The sequence below is a fragment of the Centruroides sculpturatus genome, unplaced genomic scaffold (genome assembly GCF_000671375.1).
Source record: "Centruroides sculpturatus isolate CEXI.00-Female unplaced genomic scaffold, Cexi_2.0 scaffold22, whole genome shotgun sequence".
NCBI classification, from domain to species: Eukaryota; Metazoa; Arthropoda; class Arachnida; order Scorpiones; family Buthidae; genus Centruroides; species Centruroides sculpturatus.
In genome coordinates, this window is record NW_019384323.1 from 98,460 (window position 1) to 125,569 (window position 27,110).

The 27,110-nt window shown below is 32.7% G+C and overlaps 2 protein-coding genes across 2 annotated transcripts in view; one reads left to right on the forward strand and one right to left on the reverse strand.

The window, feature by feature from the left end:
- LOC111625987 overlaps nucleotides 1-2,938 on the reverse strand; it is a 7,597-nt gene extending 4,659 nt beyond the window's left edge. Inside the window, exon 1 of the mRNA XM_023369259.1 lies at nucleotides 2,768-2,938. Within this exon, the coding sequence (XP_023225027.1) occupies nucleotides 2,768-2,792 (25 nt within the window). The 5' untranslated portion in view covers nucleotides 2,793-2,938. The remainder of the gene's footprint in view (nucleotides 1-2,767) is intronic.
- A 335-nt stretch (nucleotides 2,939-3,273) lies between these two features.
- Nucleotides 3,274-27,110, forward strand: LOC111625997 (DNA replication complex GINS protein PSF1-like). Its single transcript, XM_023369268.1, has 6 exons — nucleotides 3,274-3,415; nucleotides 16,191-16,255; nucleotides 22,956-23,051; nucleotides 23,122-23,212; nucleotides 26,577-26,693; nucleotides 27,024-27,110. Exons 1-6 carry the CDS (start codon nucleotides 3,344-3,346, stop codon nucleotides 27,108-27,110), a joined length of 528 nt encoding a protein of 175 aa, XP_023225036.1. The 5' UTR covers nucleotides 3,274-3,343.

Consider the following 27,110-nt stretch of genomic DNA (forward strand, 5'->3'; position numbering starts at 1 on the left):
AAACTCTTCTTAAACACAAGTAAAAATTGGTAAAAAATCTCACAAGGTTAAAAAAGATCAAGTGTCAGCCTTTCATTGTAGGTTTCTGACACTTTTACAATTAAAAACACAGAAATTCTTCACACCATCATTTCCATCCAGCTTTTTAAACTGCTTCTAGCCCTCTAGTGGTAGTTACAAGTATCTAACATTATTTGCAATATAGTTACAATTTTTGTGATAACTAGAGGGCTAGAAGCAATTTAAAAAGGTGGATAAAAATGATAGTGTGAAGAATTTCTTTGTGTTTTTAATTGTAAAAGTGTCAGAAACCTACAATGAAAGGCTGACACTTGATCTTTTTTAACCTTGTGGAATTTTTTTACCAATTTTTATCAGTGTTTAAGAAGAGTTCTTCAAAGCATTTTTTTAGGCTGTTACTTCTATGGTGGTGTATAAAGGATAAAGAAGGACTCAAAAGTTTTTTGACTTTTTGTACATAGTCTAAACTTCAAATTATGAAGAAAATAAATCCTGAGTTATCACAAAAATTGAGACTATTTTAAATTTTTATCCTTGCATCCAAGGAAAGTGAACAAACATATATATATATATAGTATTTCCACACATATAGCAGGAAGTAGAGTTCACTGTGTATGGCATTATTACTAGTTTTCTTTTTTCTAGAGCTTTCAACAAATATATTTTTGTTGTCTTCAGACAAATTAAAACTTTTTAAATCAAACATGAGCATTCAAAATGGAAAAGGAATGCATATAATTTTAAATAAAATGATTTTTGGAATAAACTTATGAATCGGCTACAAATTTCAAATACGTATGATGTTATGAGTGCAATATAATACGGTGCATGCATGGGTGCTGGTCCATGTCAAGGGTGTGAGAGATGATGTAAATCATTGTTTAGCTGTTTATATAGGGCAACCCCTATGTTGGGTAGTTCCAGAGTGGGTGCATTGCACATTTCCAAGGTTGTTATGACTCCCATATAAAGAGGAGTTTTTGGTCACTGCAGGATCTGAGTATTGTAGTTTGGGCCCATAACAGGTTGTAATTCAGATCATGCACTTTTTTGCTAGCTCTGTGGTGCACTTTCCTTTTGCCAAATCATTCTGGTGTTTGGCTAGGTGGATAGCAAGCATTCTTTTCTGTGGCCCCAATGTATCTCGTATTGATCCCAGTTACGGGATTTTCCAACAGTACTGCATAGACTCCCAATTTCTCAAAGGTGGAGAGTTTGTCCCGATCGTTGCAGATGAGTCTGTGCAGCTAAGTTTGCAGCAGAATTTGGCAGTGGAGAAAGGGGCAGGAGAAGGTTGTGTTGCCTAAGTATGTGACAAATGCATATAGAAAGAGGTCTGAGGTATGGTGATGATGGTTGAACTACTGTGACCTCCCTCTTGTTGCTTAGTGTGGTGTTTGGAAATAGTGCTTTCCTGACCATGTTGAGCATGTGTGAACTTAGCACATGAAAAACCCTCTGCACGTACTGCTAAGTTAATGTTGTTTAATTCAATGTTTACAAGTTCTTGCATTGATAGCAGCAAGAAGACTCTATTAACGAGGGCAGCGATGGTGGCATCAACATAATGTGAAGGCTGAAATATTTGCTGGATGATGTAAGGTACAATATTAAATTATTAAACTTATGGTAAACCAAGGATAGTACTGTTTCTGGGGGTCTATGTATGTGCAAATCTGAAAATGCTATAGCCGCATTACTTTCTTTTTCCCAAGTAAAATTTATGGAGAGATAGATCGAAGGGTACAAGGATACCAGATCCAGTTTGTAGAAGCTTTTGTATTCTACAGATTGCTTGTACCCTACCAATGCCCAAAGTGATGGTGGGTTTAACAACAAAAGATGAGGGAGTGACATTGGGCAAGTCTGGGACCAGTGTGCATATGAACTTAGCAAGCACCTTTTCTAAAATGTAGGTACGGTGAGATTTCTTGTTTACAAGTGGTTGCAATGACCAGTCTGCCTTGTGCCTTTTTGGCTCGAAAAACAACCTGGGACATGCAACATTGGAGGGGGAGGTCAAGATTCCCAGTTAGGGTCGACATTACACCCGGTAGGGTTACGATCATCCTTGTTTTCCATAAGACCATTGGTGCATTCGTGGATGCACCGCATCACATCATAACATCAAATGTAATCGACGTTTATAGTTTGCAACGGCTTTTAATTCTAAAAAGTTTTTATTTAAAGTTTCAATTTAAATAAATTGTTCCATCTCACATTAGAACATTTTTGTTTGTTTTTAAATCTTCATTCACCCGAAGACAACGATCATAGATTTGTTGAAAGTGCTAGCAGTTTAAAAAAGCCAGTAATAATGCCACACTCAGTGTTGTTTTCCTTCCTGACATTCAATATTTGGCACGAAAATCAAACCATATTGGATTAATCAATGATGAGATGATTAACTGAACAACTATTTTTTTTAATTATTTGAAACCGTTGATTTATACATAGAGGAAATGATTATTATGACTTTAATAGGTAAAAAGAAAATATAAATGTGTGTGAAATGAAATGAGTTTACCAAGTAGACATATGCAAAAAGTTTGATTATTTCCATATGACATTGTAGTTTTTCTTTAATTAAAACTTGAGTAATAAGCTAAATATGTTACATAAAATACCTTTGTAAGTGTTTAATTGAAGTTTGTAAAAGTAAGTATAAACTCTGATAAACTTGTTATAACAGATGTACAGTCTGAGATTCAATTTAAAGACTTAATAATAAAAAAAAACTGATTACCTCCTCTCATTGCATTTGGATCCATCTGTAGACAAATTATCACTTTAATTAAATAAATACGATATTTAATTTATATTTTGCACATAATTAATTGAACATTTAAAGGTAACAAATAACTATAAACTCCAAACTTCGTTCTTGACAAACGAAGATGTGTCTTAATGACGTCACGACACTCCACGGAGCGACTTACTTTCCGAAATATAACAATAAAAATAATATTTTAATAAATTCATTATTTTTTAATTACTTATAATTAGTTTAAACTACGAAATATAATAATAAATAATTTATTTCATCTTATTTTCTTATTCTTTAATTCTTTTTAAGTTTTATAATTTAAATTAAAATATTATTATTTTGAAAGATTTATTTAAATTACTTTTATTTCTCAATGACATATTTTATTTGTGACCTTTTTTGATATAAAAATTAAATTATCGAGTTTATTTATTTTTCTAAATATAGAATTTTTGCAGGTGGCGCTATTCGTCGCGGTTGTTTTTGAGATCGTTTGTGCGGTGGTTTTCGTTATTTGTATATTTTAGTTTATTTCCAAGAAAATTGTTAAAGGAAATGTTAGCTGATAAAGCAATGGAACTTATTAAGGAATTGCATAGATGCAAGGATACTTTACAACCTTTAAAAGTAGGTGAATATAATTAAATATCCAGAATATTGTGTTGACAACTACTCAAAGAAATTTTCTGTAATTTGGTAGTTGTCTGTTCGTTTGTTGTGTATATATCTCTAATCCAAAAACCAAATTCCGGTAGACTATCTTACAGCCTCAAGGTCAGGAACATCCTTTTTGAAGATACAGGTTACATATGCATTTCAAGCTTATTTAATTTTTAAGCCCTTCTCTTTACTGCTATACCAAAGAAAGATTTTACATCAACTTTTTGGTTAAATTTCAGATGCGTATACTGTCATGGCGGCGATCCCGACTGACTCCTCCCGGAGAGGAGCCACCGGCAGGCTGTCTTGTGCCAAACGTCACCAGTTATTGATTCACAGTAGTTCTTGAACACACTAGTATCAATAACTAGTATGTATCAATCCGACGGGAGTACGAACAGGCGAGACCGCCGCCATGACAGTATACGCATCTGAAATTTAACCTATTCCCATATTTTGCATAAATCTTGACTCCCTTTTGACAAGTGATCCCTACCCCTAAAACCCTCTGAGGAAACTAAATCCCCAAATACTTTTATTTAGTTTATTTTTAAATTTAAACACTAGATGAAAGAATTGCAACTTTCTCAAACAAACATAAAAATGGATGTATAAATTGCTTAAGAATAACAATTGTAACGGTTCGAAGTTATGTGGCTAACAAATTTTTAAAAAATTTTTCGAATGGTTTTTCCTGTTTAAATGTTGCCGGTTCTTTTAAGTTTTAGAATTACACATTATACTGCTGTAATTATTTATGGAATCGAAACAAAAAAGTGTTTATGTATAGGCTGCAATCTCCATATAAACGAGAGAGAGAGTGAAGTGAAGTGTTTATGGAATGATTTTGAATTACAGATAACCCCGTATAACATGACACTTCTATAGCACGGATTCACTCTAACACGGTTCGAGAATTGGGAACATTCCCATATAACATGAAATGTAATAAAGGGTGCGTTCTTTTATACCACAGCGTAACTTTGCACGAGCATTCTAATTGTTTTCGTGTCTACTTTGAATGCTCTTTCAACAAATAATTCATCTAATGGTTAAATTTTACAATTGAAGCCTTCTTTTGCTCTAAAAGCTCATTTTAGAATTATAGATTCCTCCATCACGATACTATCGATAGTGTGGGCACCGCCATCTTTCTTTCACTGTCGTTCCTAAACAGCAGCGCACTCCCGTTGCAGAGCGACCGCTATTAAAGAATGCACCCTAAAACTTTTACCGGTTGATGATGCTCATGCTGAAATTATCATATAGGATGAATAATCCTCTGGTAAATTTTTTACTTAAATAATAAATAAGTATTTTACCTGTGAAAGAAATGAATAATAAATCCGATTTAAATAAGGATTTAACAGCATGTTTTTTAATTTTAGGATCCTAACCCCCCTTTTCGCACTAGTTCTTTGTTTTGTATAACCCGGATTTGCATAACACAGCAATTTTTTGAAACATAACTCCCATGTTATATGGGGGTTACCTGTATTTTGCTGAGGTTGATGTATCAATAGTTTATTGAATAATTATTTATTCCATACTATGTAAAACCATAATTTTTTTAATATTTTGTAACTACAGATATCCTTTGTACTATGTGGCACTTCGATAACACAATTTCCAGTTTCACTCTAATGCCATTTGAGAATGCGTCTGTACAAAATTTTGCCACTTTAAAGTTCAAACTCGGTTATTCAATATTTTTTTTATTCAAGTAAGCGTGTGCCATCTCTGATTTACCTGTGGGTTTTAAAATATTGGTGTTTTCAATTTGTTTTGTGCCTTTCCTTGGGTTTACATTAATGAAAACTGATAGAGCAATTTTTTCTTCCTTGACCTAATTTTTCTATCAACTGGATGTCATCGTCATCGTCGCTTTCAGATTTTAGCATGTAAAACTGTCACCATGTTTTGTTTTTATAGATTACTCTTTTTATTTAGTAAAGTTTATTTAAATATTTTTAGGTAAGTGTTATTAAACTTTTTTTAACCATAGGTAAGTAATCATTTGTAAAAATGATGAATGAAATATGACAGTATCTCAGTACTCAACTGTTCCCAACTTTAACAGTTTGGTATTCTAACACAAATTCTGGAAAAAAGTAGTTTGTACAGAACTGAACAAACAAGGGCCTCCTAGAACAAATTTTTGTTTAATAACATATTTATTTTCTCATCCATAAAAGCTTTATGATAAAAATAAGAAAAATGAATCAGACATAAAAAAACTGGCACACATAAACTGGAACTATATAATAAACAAACTAAATTCACACTTTTGTTCATTTACTACTGGAATTAGCATTTGTGTGAATTTGTTTGTTTAAGAAAAATGAAGATGTTGCTGGTAATTCTGACCAAGATCAACAAAAAAGCTCAGATGATGATGATTTCTAAAAAGAAAATGCCCTCATTAAAATTAATATTAACATGTAATACAGTACTTTTAATTATGATTTTTTGTTAATTATTGATTGCTTTAATAAACAATTTCTTTTAGGGATGGAAAAGAATAGTATACTTTTGCTAACTTTTGGAACCTAACCCTATGATTTTCACTAGTCCTTTGTTTTGAACAGCACAGATTCACATAACATGGCACTTTTTTGGAGCGTAACTACCATGTCATACAAGGGATATTTCATATATAACATCTCTAAGTATTTGACCCTGCCCCACCTATTGGCACTACAAAGTACAAAGAAACTACCTAAATAGTCAATAGTCGGGCACTCGGTAATCACTGAGGTGTCTGAACAATTGAAATCAGATCGAGTTATATGCTTGGGCTCTGACAGTTCAACCCAATGGGGACCAGCCTTCCTTACCTTCCTTGCTCTTGAGTCCAACTCTAATGCTGACATAGTTTTGTACAGCTTGTAAGTCTTGTAAGCATTTCACTTCTGTTGCAGGCCAGGTAGGTTCTAGCCCAACCCAGTCCTAGCCCTTAAATAGCATTACAGTAGAGCGTCGTTTATCCGAATCAATTGGGGACTGGGGTTGTTCGGATAACTTATTTTTCGGATAACTAATTATGTATGAAAAAATATATTAATTTATCCCATGTTGAAATTTTTCTCCGTTGCGTGTCGCTTTGCGTTGAATTTTCGTCGATGTTAAGCCTAACGAAGACTATTGTATCGTTAAAAATTATTTTTTTTTATTTTGTACAAACAAAATAAATATATTGAAAAATATAAAAACAATAAAAATTATACTTCAGAAGTTAATTTAGTATCAAAAACGTAAAATATTTGAGTAGCCGAAGACATAGCCAAAGATTACAGCGCCACAGCACTGGTGAAAATTTAAATTTGTCGACTGGAATTCCTTCAGATAACCGACCTTCGGATAAATGACGCTCTACTGTATCTACATTGTTCAAATAATCCGTGGGCCCAAAGGTCCCCACATTTACTTAGAACGGGCAGAGGGGCTTTAAGTTAGCCTTGCCCAGTTTAGATACTGAGCATTAGATCAGAGACCTACAGTTGTGTGTGTCTCGTCAGTTCCCTTTCATTTTGGGCCAACTTCAGTTGGTTACTGGCCATAGTCGTTACAAGACTGGACCATGGCTACTTCTCTCGAGTAAGAAGGGCAACTGGCACTCAGACAGGAGTGGTTCATCTCCATCTGCAAACAAAACTTGCTGTTGGCCTTGCAAGTTACTGCATTTCAGCAGTGTCATTTTGCACACCTTGTGGGTGTGCACTAGGGATTGTATACCAGTTTACCGATAAATTGACAAAAAACATTCGGTAAACTTACCGGTAAATTTCAAAAATTTACCGGCTTACCAGTAAATGAAAAATTCATACTAGAAATTTTTATGTAGAAAATATTATGTTTATAGATATTTAAAAGGGCTAAAGGGACATTGAAAATAAAAAATGGGTAAGTGTAAGGAACAATATACTTAATTATTAATTTTATGAGAGATATTTTGTTTAATTTAAACTTTCTTGGGTTTGAGAGGCGCTGTAAATCGTACAGAAAGCGCTAGTTAGCATATGTGATTTGTACTCTGCAGTTTTTTTAAGATTTTCAAAGGTTTAAAATCTTTACAATCAACATTTTTCTTAAAGAGTAAGTAAATATCTCCTTTTTTAATATTTTAAAATAATAATATGTTAATATTTCACATATTTTTTAAATTAATAACAATTTTGAATACACCACATTATAACAGGACATTAATGCAATATTATTGTAAAATAACATTAAAATTTAAACCTTAAATAAATTTTTTACTTCTAACAACTGTTAGAAGTAAAAAATTAGGAAATAAGACTTTAAATAATTTAAGTTTTTTGAGAAGTTTTTTTAAAAAAAAAAACAGTAATAAATAAAATGATATTAGGTACTATATATTATTTCTGTTGTATATTTATTTTTCTGTATTATTTTTGTTTCTAAAAGTTATTATTTTAGTTTGTTTAGAACAGGGGTGTCCAACCTTTTTGTTTCTCTGGGCCGCATTGGAAGAAGTGAAGGAGTTTTTGGCCACAAGTATATATAACATATACTTGTGGCCCAATATACAAGTATATTTAAGGATTAACATGTCTAGATTATAATAATAAGTATTAAAACTTTATCAAGAAAAAAGGATATTTTAAAAAATTACTTCTACAGACACTTTCAGTTTTTACTTAGAAATAGATAAAGTCATTTATTATAAAAGAGACTAAAGAAAATTCATTTGAAAAACAAGAATATTTGTTTTATTTGGGTCTCTAATTAATAAAAAGCAACGAAACACCATTTTAAAGTGCATTTTTATTTAATTAATTTAATTATAAATAATATGTAGCCGAAAAAGTAGCCAAAGCACCAAATGATATTTTTTACATCAAGCGAAAAAAAATTAACCACATTTGGCCCAATGTAGCCAAATCTTGCTACGTTGAAAGAAATACTAAATAAAGCTGGAGTTGTGAATCAAAGGATTATAGACCCAAGTGTGGGGAAAAAGAGGCAAAAGATAAAGAAGTGAAAAAGGTTGGAAAATTACGGGTCCATATTTGCTTAACAGAAGATCTATTTAACATTTCTCACTACTACATCTATTGTCCTTTCTCATCTTTTTCTCCTTTTCCCAAATTTGGGTCTATAATCCTTTGAGTCCCAACTCCAGTTTTATTTAGTAATTCTTCCGCATTCACACATCTCCAAGTATTTGAAAATATTTTCTTTCCACTAAAAAATAAAATATGAATAAAGGTTTATGGCTTTCTGAAACTTTTTTTGAGTTTATGCCGTTGAAATAAATAAATAATAAAAAAATTAAAACATTTGTCGGTTTTGTTTACACGTTTATTGGCCGCATTGGAACTTGCCTTGGGCCGCAGGTTGGACACCCCTGGTTTAGAATAATACTTTAATTTTTATATTCTATATCTTTAAAATTATAAATGTGAAATGGAAATCAAAATGACTTATTTTTTATCACCTTAATTTTATTTTTCAGGGAAAAAATTTACCGGTAAACCGGTATTTTAATTTTCATTTACCGAGTTATCGGTAAATGAAAAAGTTTGGTAAATTTACAATCCCTAGTGTGCACTATCAAGCAGTGGCCACAAGTCTGGGCCCTGCCCTGCAATCATGGGCAATGTGCTCACACACGGTTCCTGGTTCACCCAACATGGATTTTGCCCCTTTTGAGAAGGATAGGGAAGCCGTCACTGACCCAATTGAGGAGGTTCCCTCTCCCTTTAAGGAAAAACTTTGCACACCTTGTGGGTGCAAAACCTTTGATAACCTGAAGCACACCTTTGGCTTCAGGTTATCAGCCTTCATGCTCAAGTCATTTTGGGCAGAGATGATCTCCACCAGTTTGTTTTTACTAATGTCCTCTTGAATGGTACTTTTTTGGCAGTCAACACCTTCCTTTATGTCTACACCTTTTGGAGTACTTGGATGTCCCTTTGGGATGTGACTTTAATAAGGACTCTGTTCCTCCTAACCCAGCAGATGTTCTTCACCCCTGCCTTTAAAACTAACTTTCTAAATATAATTTTTTTTTATTTACATTTATTAATATATCTATTTTATTTTTGCAAAATAAAAAATTAATTTTGATTATTATGATGATATGATTATTATTATATTTTATGATTATTTTTTCAAAAACATGTAATTTTCATTAGGCTTAACATTGACAAAAATTCAATGTGGCACAACATGCAACAGAGAAAAATTTCAACATGGGATAGGTTAACTTGGCGGGGTTGATGTTTTTCTTTACATAGTCGTGGACTGTGTCACTGCTTTCCTACCCATCCTTGGAGTACATGAAGCGAATGTGTTTCATCAAGGATAGGGTAGACTCTCATTTCCACTTGCAACTTTTGCATAGGTTCTCTATTTTGTTGTCACAAGACTTTTGCTTACTGCTCTACTGGGTCTTTGTGGATTGGTGGGACTTGAGCCACCTTCCTCTCTTTAAGGGCTCTGACTTCTGTCTGTAGAGTGCTGAGTTCACACTCTTCTCTCAGGACTAGTGAGGTCATCTTTTGGAAATGGTGCTGGATGGCAGGACATACTGTCTTTTGACAGCGGTTGTTGGTCCTGCCTAGCAAAGCCTCTAGCAATTCAGAAATGCCCTCTATCTCCTTTCTCAGTTCTGAGCATTTGTACTGTTTTGTACTGCACCGTGGCAGTCCCTTCTTGCCTTCTGGCAGAAAGATCTCTCTCTCTCTCTCTTTACTGGGCTGAAGTGATCATTTGCCCTGGGTTCGTACAAGGCATCTCAACTTCACCATCTTGGGGAGCAACTTCTCTGGTTGCCCTCAAAGCCCTCTCAACCTTGTCCCCAGCTGTGGTTGGACATTCTACAGCTGGGAGAATGGGAGGTCACTGGGGGGTCACTACTTCCCAGGAAGAACAACATCTGTAGCTGCACCCTCTTCTATGTGCATTTGTCTGCACATTGCCCACTTACTGAATGTGGCTGACAGTTACTTCCTCCTTTGTCTCTGAAGCAATCTTGTCACCTTCTTGTGAGCATGAGTCAGAGACTAGATCAATCATCTCCTCGGCCCTTTCAACAACTGGCTGCAATCCCAACTTTACAGCCTTTTTTTTGCTAGCATTCCACTTTTTGTGGGACTGCAGCTATTTGATCATGGTGCCAAATACACCACTTCTTCCCATTTTAGGACTTGACAGCTCCTAGCACTTCCTGTTAGTTCGGGATTCTCCACTTTCTGAGAACATAGTCGCATGCACTAACTCTCTCTGTTTGGCCATCATTAAATAAAATAAGTAACAGGGGTTTCAGGCCACCCCCAACTTTCTACAGGTGTCCCACATTCTTTTGAGAGTCAGAGTATGTATTAAAGAGCCTCCCCCACATGTGATTTGGCCCACTATCTATTTAAATGGCTGCTTTTGAAGGGTCACTCCAACTCAGCTGGGTGCTTGGCTTGGACTGCACCCTTGTCCCTACTAGGATGCTTTCTGTTTTTGGTTCTCCAGGGTAGTTACAGCCCATCCAGTGCATAATGGGCCTTTAAGCACTTCTCTCTCCTCAAGACAAGGAAGTTGGTACTATGAAGCTCTGCCAACCACTTGTCATGGTAGATAGCAATCAGCTGGATCCTGTAAGCCACTACAGGCTCTATTGTTATTAAACATCCTGTAAATACTTTAAAATAGTTTAATTTGTTTGTTTACCTTTGCTGGTAACTTTCGTCGTTAAATGTTTCTGCCATTTTTCAACAAATAAGTTAGGGCACGACATTCACTGAGTCATGGGATGTTGTGAACGTGTGCCGTAAGGTCTTTTACTTGGAGTTAAAACGTCAAGTGGGTGCCCTTTGTGAGGCCTCACTTGACAGGGGTGTCATTGAAATATGGTACAAATTACTGTTGCTTTTTAGTGGCCTGACCCAAGTCTCCCTGCTGTCAACTGAGCACCACTCTCATTGGCAGCAACATGACTGCTCGCTTGCTGTATTTGTGGGTGAAGTTTCCAGTGTCCTCTGTGGGCCTGGAAATGTTGGAATGCTGGATCTCCTGAATTCAAACACCACATCAGTACAAGAACTGGGGGCCATGGACCTGACAATCCTTATCTCTGGAACTCGAAACACACTTTAGCAGACGCCCCTGTTCTGCTCAGTGGCATGAGGTCAATGGTAGAATGCATTACTGGTGGATGAATGTATTCACTCTTGGCCAAGCGCATGGCAGCACAAGCCCCACATAAGACTCCTTCCATACAGTAAAAGAGAAGCAGTTTTGTAGGAGAAAGACTGGACTTTGCACACCTCTTGTGCTAGCCTAGGGACTGTGGCCTGCATGCCCAAGCCAGTGGGGCTAGGCATTGTATTCCCGCTACCGAAGCCTTGCTGACAGCCAGAGGGTTAAATAATTATTTTTAATTAGAGTCGTGTCTTCTACAGTATGATAGGACGATAGGACTATCTCATACTTTTGTTGAGAGAAGTAGTGGCTTATGTAAATACGAAAGCAGCTTGGAAAATTATTTTTAGAAAATTTACAAACCTATTACTCTGTTGATGGTAGAAGATGCCGTAGAAGAACAAACCCTTTTTCTACAGAATTATGATAAGCTATTATGAGTACAAATACAGTTGTCCCTTGATAATCTGACAGGTATGGGACCAAAGGTGTGTCAGATTACCAAAAGTGTGCGGATTACCGAAAATAATTACATATTTCGCATTGTTTTGCTAGCAGTAACTTACAATATTCTCTACTCCAACTGTTCGAACAGAACTGCTCACATAAAACACACGAAATGTGTGTCATCGTGTAAAAATTGGACGGGGAGATTCACATTGCGACATGCTTCTGTGCAAGCAGACACGTAACGGGGACGGGTACCTTGACGGCAGGTGCGTCAGACTACTGAGCATGTCGGATTAAAAAACGTCGGACTATAGAGGGACAACTGTATATGCAAATTCTACAGGCACTTCACATCACTTGCAAAAAAATTGAATAATTAAATAATTTCTGGATTAAAATCATCTGTTTCTTTACAATATTATTTGTAAATACTTAAATAATCATTATTTTAATAAAATTTATCATAATTTTAACCCCAAACACAAAAAAAACGAAGAAGTTTCAACTTTCTACAATTGCCAGATGGTGATACTTGAATGTCCAACATACATGTCCAAAACAATGACCACAATTTCTCTAAGATCTCCCTGGGAATCCTATTCATAGTAGCTACAATGGCTGCTTTCCGGCATTGGGCTTACTGAGGGAGTATTTTGGCCCTCTTATTGCCGAGGCCAAAGAGAACAATTGCCTTACCACGGCTGTACCAGTCTTCCTTCTGTTTTGATGTGTCTGCAAGCCATAATGCCAAACTGCATCTCTTATTGCCATCTGTTCGAATAGGGATAGGTTCCAGTTTAGGGAGATATTTGAAACTCTGCCAGAGGCCATGGATAGGTATGCAGACAACAAGCTTCACTAAGGCCTGGTACACAGACCCAAGGTCCATGATACTCTGACACCTCTGGAACCAAGTCTAAAGACTTCATCAATGGCTGAGGCCAAGGCAGGACCTTGGCCTCAGCCATTGATTCTCTAACCTGCCACCTGTCGTTGCTAGGCGCCCCTGCCACATCAAGGCGAGTTCTATATCTAGGGACGGATACCTGTATAGTATACAGGGTGAGTTTTTTATATTGAGATAATGAAATAACTTAATTGGTGTATATACAAAACAAAGTAGGTTTCAAAGGGAAAATCAGTTGGTGACCTTGACCTTCACTCATTTGAAGGTCAAGTCCTTTATTCAATAGGAGTACATATTTTTGACCTCAGCAATGGAAAGAGTGGGAAATTTCACAATCGGATATACCCTTGACCTTAAAGTCTGGGTCAAAGGTCAAGATTATTTTAAGGTTAAAAGCTTTTTCTAATGGGAAACCATACTTTATTACTGGAATAGACAGGAAGGTTTACATTTTTTCACGATCTTATTACTTTGATCTTTAAAAACATTCACTACTTTTAGCATTACCCAGAAGTACAATGTGGAATTAGATTTATGCATCCATTTACATTTTAAGACACATGCATAAGAAAAAATGAACCATCAAGTCGGAAGGAAAGGGGAGTGGAGAGATGTAGTGCGGAAGGTGCCTGACAGATGTTCACAAGATACAACCTATCTATGTAACAGACTGAAGAGGGGCGAAAGCCCGAAACGCATATCTATATGGATTAAAAGTTGATGATGAAATTATTTGCCAAGTGTCAGAAATTCACCAAGTCATGACATTGAATCAAACAAAAGAAGAAGAAGACATGGTTTTGACAAATGAATAAAGCAAGATTACAAGATTATTATTATTATACATCAATTTGGCGTGATAGTCATCCTATTGATTACTAGGTAATCCCCATATAGCAATTCTATAGCACAGATTCATTCTAACATGGTTTGAGAATTGTATAAAACCCTCATACAACATGAAATGTACAGTAATAAAAACTATAAAAGCGAACTTTATCTAATTTGAAATTAGGGAAATCCCCATACAACAGTTCAATAAATGTGATAAAGCTTTTAAGTGCGAAAGATACCTTATTTGACATTTTTCATCAAGCACGTGTACTATCAGATTTTCCTGCATAATTTTCGTAAACTATTAGTACTTACGTATGTAAATACGTATTTTCCTGCCTTCTGTCGATACACATGGTCTTTCTTGAAACTTGTTTCAGTGTTGCCATATCTCAACACTTCTGCTTTTGGTGTTGCCAGATGTATTTCCCTTATTCCATGCTTGCTTCATTCTTCATAAATGCTTAGCACCATATAAGGAAATTTATAAAGAACTTTTAACTAAAAGCAAGCAATCTAAAATAACATATTTTTTTGCAAAAGGTAGAGCACGGATCCGAAAATAATGCAGAAAAATGCTCAGAGGATAAGGATATCTTGCCAAAAAGAAAATGTCCTCGGTTAATAGTGCTTAGTGATGATGAAGAAAACATTGTTTAATTTATATTAATATGTATCACTAGTTAAGGAAATTTTAATAAAGATATTTATTTAAATTATGAAAATATATAGTAGAGTGTCATTTATCCGAAAGCCAGTCATCTGNGAAGATTTCCCGCCAAAATAGAAACTTCCTGATAACATCGGAAATGACTTTCTAACATCATTTTATTCTATTTGATTATTGAAAAAATCGTTATAATACTATGTATTAGACTTAAAATATTCGATATCTAAACCAGAAATTGTTAGCTAGAAATAGACTTATTTATAGAACAACTCCCCCATTTCTCACCTCAGGGAAAGTCAAAACAGTTGGGTGCTAATGACTTTGTGATAGGGAAAAAGTTCTACACGTAGAAACTTGGAAAGAAGGGATTTGGCCTGTACCGTCCGCGGGCCGCATAAACATTGATAGGGGGCCGTATGTGGCCCACGGGCCGCAGGTTGTGCACCCCTGGGTTATCCGAAAAATAAGTTATCCGAACAACCTCAGTCCCCAATTGATTCGGATAAACGATGCTCTACTGTAATAGCATGTTTTTTAATTTTTGGAACCTAACCCCCCCTTTTCGTACTACAGTAGAGCATCGATTATCCGACCCCCAATTAACCGTCACCTCGGTTAACCGATCGTTCTAGTCGGCAAATTTCAAATGTCCACTAGTGATGTGGCGTTACAATATTTGGCTATGTCTTGGTTAATTTAATATAATTCTTGTTAAATTTTTGCATGTTTTAGCTGGCAACACTAGCTCGACCATAAAAGGGAGGCCAGTATTTAAACGAGATTTAATTTTCTAATTATGAGTGGTTGTTTGTTTCGTGAGCAATAAAATAATTTAAAAATAATTTTTAACAATTCAATAGCGATGATTATTATTATTTTTTTAAAAATTTGTTACGCTTAACATCGATGAAAATTCAACGCGAAGAAGGTTAACAATATACTAATATACTAATTACATTTAACTAATTAATAGCGATATACTAATAATTATTTTTTTCATTATTTTCGGTTACCCGATTTTTTCAGTTATCTGACCAACCTGAGTCCCCAATTGAGTCAGATAATCGATGCTCTACTGTAGTTCTTTGTTTCATATAATATGGATTGGCATAACTTGGCAATTTTTTGAAACAACCCCCATGTTATACAGGGGCTTACCTGTATATACAAAAAAAAAAAAACGGCAAATACATCACAAAGACCTAACGGGCGTGTCACAACGGAGCAGAAACTAGCAGACAAGCAAATGGACAATGCAGAGTACACACGAAGAATGGAAGATGAGATACAGAGACTTCGTATTGACATTAATTACTTTAAGACACACGTTAGAGAAAAACAAGCTCTCAAAACCTTATCACTACCACACTCACTGAACCAATTTATGGTGTGGTACAATCGATTAACAAGCACAAAAACAAACATTTTCGAACCCCTTCTGGACTCTTCATCAGGTTCCTACAGTTTTAGCTCGTAAAATTTGATTATCGAATGCTTTTCAATCCATTAATACTTTGCATAACCAATAACATAATAATAGGATTCAACTGTATTAGAACAGAAAATACAGTAAATAACGAAGTTTTTAATTATAAATAAAACTCTCAAATTTGATGATTCATTTTATTTAATTCTTAATTAATTTATTTAAATTTTCTGTTTTATATTTAAAAGAAACTTGTACAGTTTTTTACTTTTTTTAATAATAAAATCATTTTCAGGAGGATGTAATGCAACAAGTAATGGAAGAAATGAAAGCACTCTTTGAGGAAAACCAAAAGGATGTGTAAGTTTCTCATAGTAAAAATTCAAATAATAATTTTTAAAATATATTATTATAATTTACTAGAATGAATTAAGATATTGAAATATAAATTTTTTATATTTCAATGTGTTAATTTTGTATTTAAAGAATTGAATAATTATGCATAGATTTTTTATCTTTAATTTTTAATTCCTGTTGACTATTTTTTCAAGTATTTACAAGGCTTTTAATAGTGATTCCTAAGTTCCTTAAAATCCCTTGATTTTCAGTTGCTTCCTAAACGTTCTATTTTTTTGAAATTTTGGTCTCTGAGTTCTTTTTCTTTTATATAAAAATTTAATCAGTTAAACTGATACTGGACTGGATATCTTTCTTGTAAGGAAATTGTAAATGTACATGTTATAGACAAAGTGATTAATATGGGCATTATGAATAATGACCAAAAAAAACATGCNCTAATTAATAGCGATATACTAATAATTATTTTTTTCATTATTTTCGGTTACCCGATTTTTTCAGTTATCTGACCAACCTGAGTCCCCAATTGAGTCAGATAATCGATGCTCTACTGTAGTTCTTTGTTTCATATAATATGGATTGGCATAACTTGGCAATTTTTTGAAACAACCCCCATGTTATACAGGGGCTTACCTGTATATAAAAAAAAAAAAAACGGCAAATACATCACAAAGACCTAACGGGCGTGTCACAACGGAGCAGAAACTAGCAGACAAGCAAATGGACAATGCAGAGTACACACGAAGAATGGAAGATGAGATACAGAGACTTCGTATTGACATTAATTACTTTAAGACACACGTTAGAGAAAAACAAGCTCTCAAAACCTTATCACTACCACACTCACTGAACCAATTTATGGTGTGGTACAATCGATTAACAAGCACAAAAACAAACATTTTCGAACCCCTTCTGGACTCTTCATCAGGTTCCTACAGTTTTAGCTCGTAAAATTTGATTATCGAATGCTTTTCAATCCATTAATACTTTGCATAACCAATAACATAATAATAGGATTCAACTGTATTAGAACAGAAAATACAGTAAATAACGAAGTTTTTAATTATAAATAAAACTCTCAAATTTGATGATTCATTTTATTTAATTCTTAATTAATTTATTTAAATTTTCTGTTTTATATTTAAAAGAAACTTGTACAGTTTTTTACTTTTTTTAATAATAAAATCATTTTCAGGAGGATGTAATGCAACAAGTAATGGAAGAAATGAAAGCACTCTTTGAGGAAAACCAAAAGGATGTGTAAGTTTCTCATAGTAAAAATTCAAATAATAATTTTTAAAATATATTATTATAATTTACTAGAATGAATTAAGATATTGAAATATAAATTTTTTATATTTCAATGTGTTAATTTTGTATTTAAAGAATTGAATAATTATGCATAGATTTTTTATCTTTAATTTTTAATTCCTGTTGACTATTTTTTCAAGTATTTACAAGGCTTTTAATAGTGATTCCTAAGTTCCTTAAAATCCCTTGATTTTCAGTTGCTTCCTAAACGTTCTATTTTTTTGAAATTTTGGTCTCTGAGTTCTTTTTCTTTTATATAAAAATTTAATCAGTTAAACTGATACTGGACTGGATATCTTTCTTGTAAGGAAATTGTAAATGTACATGTTATAGACAAAGTGATTAATATGGGCATTATGAATAATGACCAAAAAAAACATGCATTGTAATAAATTTAATAAAACTTTGTACATATAAAACACAAGAAATTATATGTGCATCTATAATCATCTCAATGCCCAATGTTTTTTTAATAATAATCCAAACAATCATCTTAATGAAGAGATGGCATGTAATGCCTACCTCTAAGTCAAATTAGTTAACATTTAATTATTAATAGTAGTATTAATATAGCCCAATATAATGTGGCAATTGTTTAGCATTAATCTGAGAGATTGGATTAATCACTGTTTATATTTTTACATAATTTATTTTAAATTTTATGTAAGTATGTTGTAGTATCAATAATGGATNTAATAAACATTTCTTTTAGTTTTAAGAAAGTTAGTTTCAAAATACAGATTCAGATGGCGCCACTAGGTTATAATAAACAATAATAACAAATTCGTTAAATATGAAAATTAATTTTAAAAATGTATTTTGTAAATGTATAGCTCATAATTAAAATATTAATGTAATTTGTCTGCAAAAAATTACATTTCACTTTTTATTTTAAAAATTAAATTTTAATTTCCATATATTTGCACAGATAAGACAAGGTATAAATTTTCATCAAAGTTTTATACTTTTAGCATTCATCTGTCCTATAAGACAATCCCCCAAACTATCAATGGCCTATGAATTTAGATCAGCAATCATCATCTGGATAATAACACTATAGTGTATACAGAATTATGTCCTATTCGTAATTTTTTGAAAGAACTTCAAATTTTATTTTCTTGCATCTGACAGCACTGCCTTGCGATTGTTGAAAACATTCACACTGATTTGGGCATTCAGGACTAGCTTGCTGACCAGATTTAGAAAATAACATTGCATAATGGGTACAAGAACAGAGACAGAATTGTTACGTTGTTACAAGAAACATGATTAGGGCTTATACATTGAAGTGGGCACGGGCCAATCCAGAACAAGGCAAAGAATTTAAAGCAACAGTAGGTTGATGCGATCATTTCATGAACGGAAAAAATCTGGTAATACAACAGAAAACAAAAATTGTGCAGAAATTACCACAAGATCTTGACCATAAAGTCACGAGTTTTCAAGTTTATTATTGGTATGAGGCAAAAATACAACTTTCCATTATCTAATAAAGATCATATGCGTGAACAATGGAATAACTGGATGATGAGTGGTAAAAAGTCATATACAAAAGGTGCAGCTTTGCGGGCTGTGTCACTTGATGTGCTGTGTGATTTCTTGATCAAATCATGGAAAACAGTGATCAAATCCTTCAAAAAGTATGGAATTTCTAATGCCACGGATGGCACTGAGGATAATTTGTTATGGGATACAGATGATGAAGCTGAAATCGACTCGCTAGGTACAGAATTGGACCCATATGACAAGCTTCTCAACAATGAAAGTGAAGACTTACTTCAGGAGCTATTTGCCTTAGATGATAAATGTGAGGATTTTGCAGAATTTTAAATACATTGCTGAGTGATTTGTTTTCCTTTATAATGGTTTTATTTATATAAATTTCAATTTTGTTTTTTTTTTTAATCTGTCCTATAAGACGACCCCATATTTTGGGTGTTTTTTTTTGTGATTCAGCTATTGTCTTATCTGCACAAATATACAGTATGAATTTTTATGTTCTTTTTAATTTTATATTATACATGTTTAAGTTTTAGAACCTCCTTGTTTAAGTCATGANTTATTTTCGGTTACCCGATTTTTTCAGTTATCTGACCAACCTGAGTCCCCAATTGAGTCAGATAATCGATGCTCTACTGTAGTTCTTTGTTTCATATAATATGGATTGGCATAACTTGGCAATTTTTTGAAACAACCCCCATGTTATACAGGGGCTTACCTGTATATAAAAAAAAAAAAAACGGCAAATACATCACAAAGACCTAACGGGCGTGTCACAACGGAGCAGAAACTAGCAGACAAGCAAATGGACAATGCAGAGTACACACGAAGAATGGAAGATGAGATACAGAGACTTCGTATTGACATTAATTACTTTAAGACACACGTTAGAGAAAAACAAGCTCTCAAAACCTTATCACTACCACACTCACTGAACCAATTTATGGTGTGGTACAATCGATTAACAAGCACAAAAACAAACATTTTCGAACCCCTTCTGGACTCTTCATCAGGTTCCTACAGTTTTAGCTCGTAAAATTTGATTATCGAATGCTTTTCAATCCATTAATACTTTGCATAACCAATAACATAATAATAGGATTCAACTGTATTAGAACAGAAAATACAGTAAATAACGAAGTTTTTAATTATAAATAAAACTCTCAAATTTGATGATTCATTTTATTTAATTCTTAATTAATTTATTTAAATTTTCTGTTTTATATTTAAAAGAAACTTGTACAGTTTTTTACTTTTTTTAATAATAAAATCATTTTCAGGAGGATGTAATGCAACAAGTAATGGAAGAAATGAAAGCACTCTTTGAGGAAAACCAAAAGGATGTGTAAGTTTCTCATAGTAAAAATTCAAATAATAATTTTTAAAATATATTATTATAATTTACTAGAATGAATTAAGATATTGAAATATAAATTTTTTATATTTCAATGTGTTAATTTTGTATTTAAAGAATTGAATAATTATGCATAGATTTTTTATCTTTAATTTTTAATTCCTGTTGACTATTTTTTCAAGTATTTACAAGGCTTTTAATAGTGATTCCTAAGTTCCTTAAAATCCCTTGATTTTCAGTTGCTTCCTAAACGTTCTATTTTTTTGAAATTTTGGTCTCTGAGTTCTTTTTCTTTTATATAAAAATTTAATCAGTTAAACTGATACTGGACTGGATATCTTTCTTGTAAGGAAATTGTAAATGTACATGTTATAGACAAAGTGATTAATATGGGCATTATGAATAATGACCAAAAAAACATGCATTGTAATAAATTTAATAAAACTTTGTACATATAAAACACAAGAAATTATATGTGCATCTATAATCATCTCAATGCCCAATGTTTTTTTAATAATAATCCAAACAATCATCTTAATGAAGAGATGGCATGTAATGCCTACCTCTAGTACCAAATTACTTAGAATTTAATTATTAACAGTAATGATAAAGTAGCCATATTCATTATGGTGATTATTTGGCTTATTATTAACAAGAAATTATTTTTTTTATAGTTAAATTTTTGCTTATAATTTTTAAATTTTTATTACTCAAAACAAAAAACTGACTATACGATGTTTTGATTTTGTTTCATGTAGAATTTATACTTCAGTTGCTGAAATAATTTGTTTTAAATACCTTAATTTGTTGTCAAAATGTTCTCAAGGTATACTGGAATGCAAAACAATTATATAATAAAACATGCCTGTCAATTTCCAGCGGTATTTTATTATAATAAAAATGTTTTTGACCTATTCATGGTTCTTCTTCAGTTAGGACTAATGATTAGAATATATAAAATGTAAACTTTGATACTTACAGCCTATTTGTTATTTTTAGTATTTATTTATTTATTTATATTTTGTTTATTTTAAAAATTAAATTTTAATTTCCATATATTTGCACAGATAAGACAAGGTATAAATTTTCATCAAAGTTTTATACTTTTAGCATTCATCTGTCCTATAAGACAATCCCCCAAACTATCAATGGCCTATGAATTTAGATCAGCAATCATCATCTGGATAATAACACTATAGTGTATACAGAATTATGTCCTATTCGTAATTTTTTGAAAGAACTTCAAATTTTATTTTCTTGCATCTGACAGCACTGCCTTGCGATTGTTGAAAACATTCACACTGATTTGGGCATTCAGGACTAGCTTGCTGACCAGATTTAGAAAATAACATTGCATAATGGGTACAAGAACAGAGACAGAATTGTTACGTTGTTACAAGAAACATGATTAGGGCTTATACATTGAAGTGGGCACGGGCCAATCCAGAACAAGGCAAAGAATTTAAAGCAACAGTAGGTTGATGCGATCATTTCATGAACGGAAAAAATCTGGTAATACAACAGAAAACAAAAATTGTGCAGAAATTACCACAAGATCTTGACCATAAAGTCACGAGTTTTCAAGTTTATTATTGGTATGAGGCAAAAATACAACTTTCCATTATCTAATAAAGATCATATGCGTGAACAATGGAATAACTGGATGATGAGTGGTAAAAAGTCATATACAAAAGGTGCAGCTTTGCGGGCTGTGTCACTTGATGTGCTGTGTGATTTCTTGATCAAATCATGGAAAACAGTGATCAAATCCTTCAAAAAGTATGGAATTTCTAATGCCACGGATGGCACTGAGGATAATTTGTTATGGGATACAGATGATGAAGCTGAAATCGACTCGCTAGGTACAGAGTTGGACCCATATGACAAGCTTCTCAACAATGAAAGTGAAGACTTACTTCAGGAGCTATTTGCCTTAGATGATAAATGTGAGGATTTTGCAGAATTTTAAATACATTGCTGAGTGATTTGTTTTCCTTTATAATGGTTTTATTTATATAAATTTCAATTTTGTTTTTTTTTTTAATCTGTCCTATAAGACGACCCCATATTTTGGGTGTTTTTTTTTGTGATTCAGCTATTGTCTTATCTGCACAAATATACAGTATGAATTTTTATGTTCTTTTTAATTTTATATTATACATGTTTAAGTTTTAGAACCTCCTTGTTTATAATTCTGTATTGGTTTGATTTTATTTTAAAAACCAATTTATGCATTCTGTTTGTTAGTCCTATCTGAGGAAGACCTATGAATAGGTCTTCCTCAGATATTCGAAAACATTTTTATTACGAAATAGTGGTGGAAATCAAAAGGTGTATTTATTGTATAATCTTAATTTGTTGATTTTTGTTTTTCTATTATATTAAAAAAATTATGAATTTTTCCTTGCCTTTAATAAATTTCATAAACAATTTATTTTTAATTATGAAAAAATTTTATCATCTTTAAATGACTTAATCAATCATGAATATTTGATTTATATTATTTAGTTTTTCACGTTTTTATAATTCTGTTTCTAGTGCCGAATCTGTAAATGAAGATGTTCAACTTCACACTTCCATTCAGTTTCGACATTCAGTTCTTCTCAGGAATAAAAGATGTTTGTTAGCATATTTGTATGTTAAATAGATTACAATTAAATTTTTAATTAAAAAATTTTTTTTCAATTAAAATTTAATTGTTCAGGTATAATCGACTAGAACAAATTCGTGACATGCGCTGGGCATTTGGAAGTGCTTTACCATCTGATATATCTCAGTCACTATCAGAAAGTGAGGTAAATTTTCTAAAATGTGAAAAGAAATACTATGTTCATAGAAAGCTCAGATAGCAATAATATATTAAGCATTTTATGCAGTAATTTATCACTAATTTTATGATAAATCATTCAACACCTGATGCTGAGAAAATGTTTATTAAAGAAACGTTAACGTTTTCGACCTAATAAGATAGGCCATCTTCAGATGATACAAAAATTTGAACATTTTTAGCTTAACATTTAAACGACAGAACGTTCAAACACTTTTAAATTTAAAAACCAAAATACTGGATAAATTAACAAATAAATAATAAAATAAAAATAACACATGTAAAATAAAAAATAAAATAAATACACAAAAATGCCACTAAGTATAAGGGCAGGTGCGGGCTAAGAATTTTTGTGTTTTAGTTTTTCTTTTATGTAGAACTTCCATGCGGAAGCTAGTCCATCTGCATCCCTGGCGTTAATACAACCATCTTTTAATTTACTTTTATATATTTAGATTTTTTCTTCTTGCATTGCCAATGATGGAGAACGCATAGTCCTGAAGATAGTCGCTTCATTCCATTTAACCACAGAGTCCTCTGCTTGTGCCATACAGGATAAGCCCGGGTTGCAGTGCCTTTTGTTAATATTGTATTTATGCTCCTTCAGTCTGGTAGCTAAATTCCTTCTTGTGACCCCAATATAATCCTTCTTAATTCCTAATTTTCAAACAGAATTTTATATACGCCTGCTTTCTCTTCTTTTTTTAATTATGTCTTTATCATTTCTTAAAATACTGTATATATTAGGCGTTCATTTGAAAATCATTTTTGAGTGTTTTCTGTCCGATACTTGTTTCATGATGTTCTTGATGTTTCGATTATAAGTGAACTTGGATATTTTAAAGTGATTTGCTTGGGTTCTTATTACATTGCCTCCCAATGTAATAAGAACCCAAGCAAATCAGTTTAAAATATCCAAGTTCACTTATAATCGAAACATCATGAAACAAGTATCGGACAGAAAACACTCAAAAATGATTTTCAAATGAACGCCTAATATATACAGTATTTTAAGAAATGATAAAGACATAATTAAAAAAAGAAGAGAAAGCAGGCGTATATAAAATTCTGTTTGAAAATTAGGAATTAAGAAGGATTATATTGGGGTCACAAGAAGGAATTTAGCTACCAGACTGAAGGAGCATAAATACAATATTAACAAAAGGCACTGCAACCCGGGCTTATCCTGTATGGCACAAGCAGAGGACTCTGTGGTTAAATGGAATGAAGCGACTATCTTCAGGACTATGCGTTCTCCATCATTGGCAATGCAAGAAGAAAAAATCTAAATATATAAAAGTAAATTAAAAGATGGTTGTATTAACGCCAGGGATGCGGATGGACTAGCTTCCGCATGGAAGTTCTACATAAAAGAAAAACTAAAACACAAAAATTCTTAGCCCGCACCTGCCCTTATACTTAGTGGCATTTTTGTGTATTTATTTTATTTTTTATTTTACATGTGTTATTTTTATTTTATTATTTATTTGTTAATTTATCCAGTATTTTGGTTTTTAAATTTAAAAGTGTTTGAACGTTCTGTCGTTTAAATGTTAAGCTAAAAACGTTCAAATTTTTGTATCATCTGAAGATGGCCTATCTTATTAGGTCGAAAACGTTAACGTTTCTTTAATAAACATTTTCTCAGCATCAGGTGTTGAATGATTTATCATAAAATTAGTGATAAATTACTGCATAAAATGCTTAATATATTATTGCTATCTGAGCTTTCTATGAACATAGTATTTNGTTAAACTATTGAATTGTAAATATAGTTTGTGTAGATCTAAATAATTTACATTTAATGTTAATTTTTGACAAATTATATATATTTAAATGATCAAATAAAATTGATAAAACATGCAAAAAATAATTTTCTAAGTATTGCTTTATTTTATTGGTAATTTATTTATTCTTCTCTTCTATTTTAACATGTGCAGAGAAGTGACCGATCACGTGATCAGCACGTGTTTACTCTTTCGATTGTGATTGACCAATAAAAATCTCTAGCAGAATGATACTGACAAACTGTTGGTTTATAGCGGATTCCAAGTTAGAATATAGATGTAATGGTTTGAATATGACTCAATATGACGCAATCAAAGTGCAAATTCCGAACTGATTGGTTGAAACAAAAGGACAAGGCAGATTGTACAGTAGGATTATGGGCAACTGTACGTTTAGACACTGATGTATTTTGCAAAGTATGTAATTGCATAATACAAGTAAAAAAAGGTTTCCAANGCCATTATCGACGGTCCAGAACTGCCAGATGGCGGCGCTCACCCGTTACCCGTACACATTTTGGGCTAAATACGTGCGCCTCAACCTCTCTATTAACTTTAATAACTTGACTCGTGGGTACCTAAATGTTTAGTATTTTAATATTAATTTAATGCAAATGTATATATACCCAATAATAATAAACAGAAAAAATAAATATATTCAATAAAAATCTTTGTTTTAACGAATGTACAATGTCGCCGCTCAGTAAATATGTCAATACTGAAATGAAAATCAGTCTAGCATAGGGAAAATTGGGGAATTACACTGCAAAATAGCAAATTGCACAGCGGCATTATTGTGAATCGGTGTAAATTGAGCCGGCGTAAACCAAGGGCTACCTGTATTGCACTCACTTTTTACTCACTTTTTCTGTATTTCAACTCACTTTTCTCACTTTTTCAGAGGGGAAATGGCACTCCCAGGCCTGCAAGAAGGAATTTAGCTACCAGACTGAAGGAGCATAAATACAATATTAACAAAGGGCACTGCAACACAGTATTATCCTGTATGGCACAAGCAGAGGACTCTGTGGTTAAATGGAATGAAGCGACTATCCTCAGGACTATGCGTTCTCCATCATTGGCAATGCAAGAAGAAAAAATCTAAATATATAAAAGTAAATTAAAAGATGGTTGTATTAACGCCAGGGATGCGGATGGACTAGCTTCCGCATGGAAGTTCTACATAAAAGAAAAACTGAAACACAAAAATTCTTAGCCCGCACCTGCCCTTATACTTAGTGGCATTTTTGTGTATTTATTTTATTTTTTATTTTACATGTGTTATTTTTATTTTATTATTTATTTGTTAATTTATCCAGTATTTTGGTTTTTAAATTTAAAAGTGTTTGAACGTTCTGTCGTTTAAATGTTAAGCTAAAAACGTTCAAATTTTTGTATCATCTGAAGATGGCCTATCTTATTAGGTCGAAAACGTTAACGTTTCTTTAATAAACATTTTCTCAGCATCAGGTGTTGAATGATTTATTATTTAAAGAGCTAAGTAAGATATTTGGTTACTACTTCTATGTTTTATAATTTTTATAGATGGAATGGTTTCAAAATTACAGCAGAATTGTGGCAACATACATGTCTACAATAGGTGGTGGTATAGGAACCGATTTATTTGAAAACCTTCAACCACCAAAATCACTATTTATTCAGGTAATGAAGATTGTATTTTACTAGTAATTTAATTTTTTATGACTATATCTTGTCATTCGTTGATGGAAAGAAAGAAAATTAGATTAATAGAAACAATAAATGTGAAACCAAAAATATTGATAGATTTATTAAGAAAGAAAATATAATTATGATTAATTCTTTTGAAGACAAAGTTCTTTCCAAAAAATAGGAACCACCATTTATTAACTTTGTGTTCCAGACATTACACTTTTGGCAACTGACCTTTTCTTTTAGGCTACTGGCCACCAAACAGTCCTTTAAAAAACACAAAAATATCAAGTTAAAAATATAAACATTTTTAAAAAACAGGAACTGGTGATGTTCGGACATCTTCTATTTTCCATCATACCTTCTTGGGTCTTTATCTACAACGGAATAAGCGCTGGTAAAATGTAG

Coding starts and splice junctions, on each gene's coding strand:
- LOC111625997 (XM_023369268.1), top strand. CDS start 3,344: ATGTTAGCTGATAAAGCAATGGAACTTATTAAGGAATTGCATAGATGC. Junction 23,213..26,576: donor AGTCACTATCAGAAAGTGAG/GTAAATTTTCTA, acceptor TAATTTTTATAG/ATGGAATGGTTTCAAAATTA. Junction 26,694..27,023: donor CAAAATCACTATTTATTCAG/GTAATGAAGATT, acceptor TTTAAAAAACAG/GAACTGGTGATGTTCGGACA.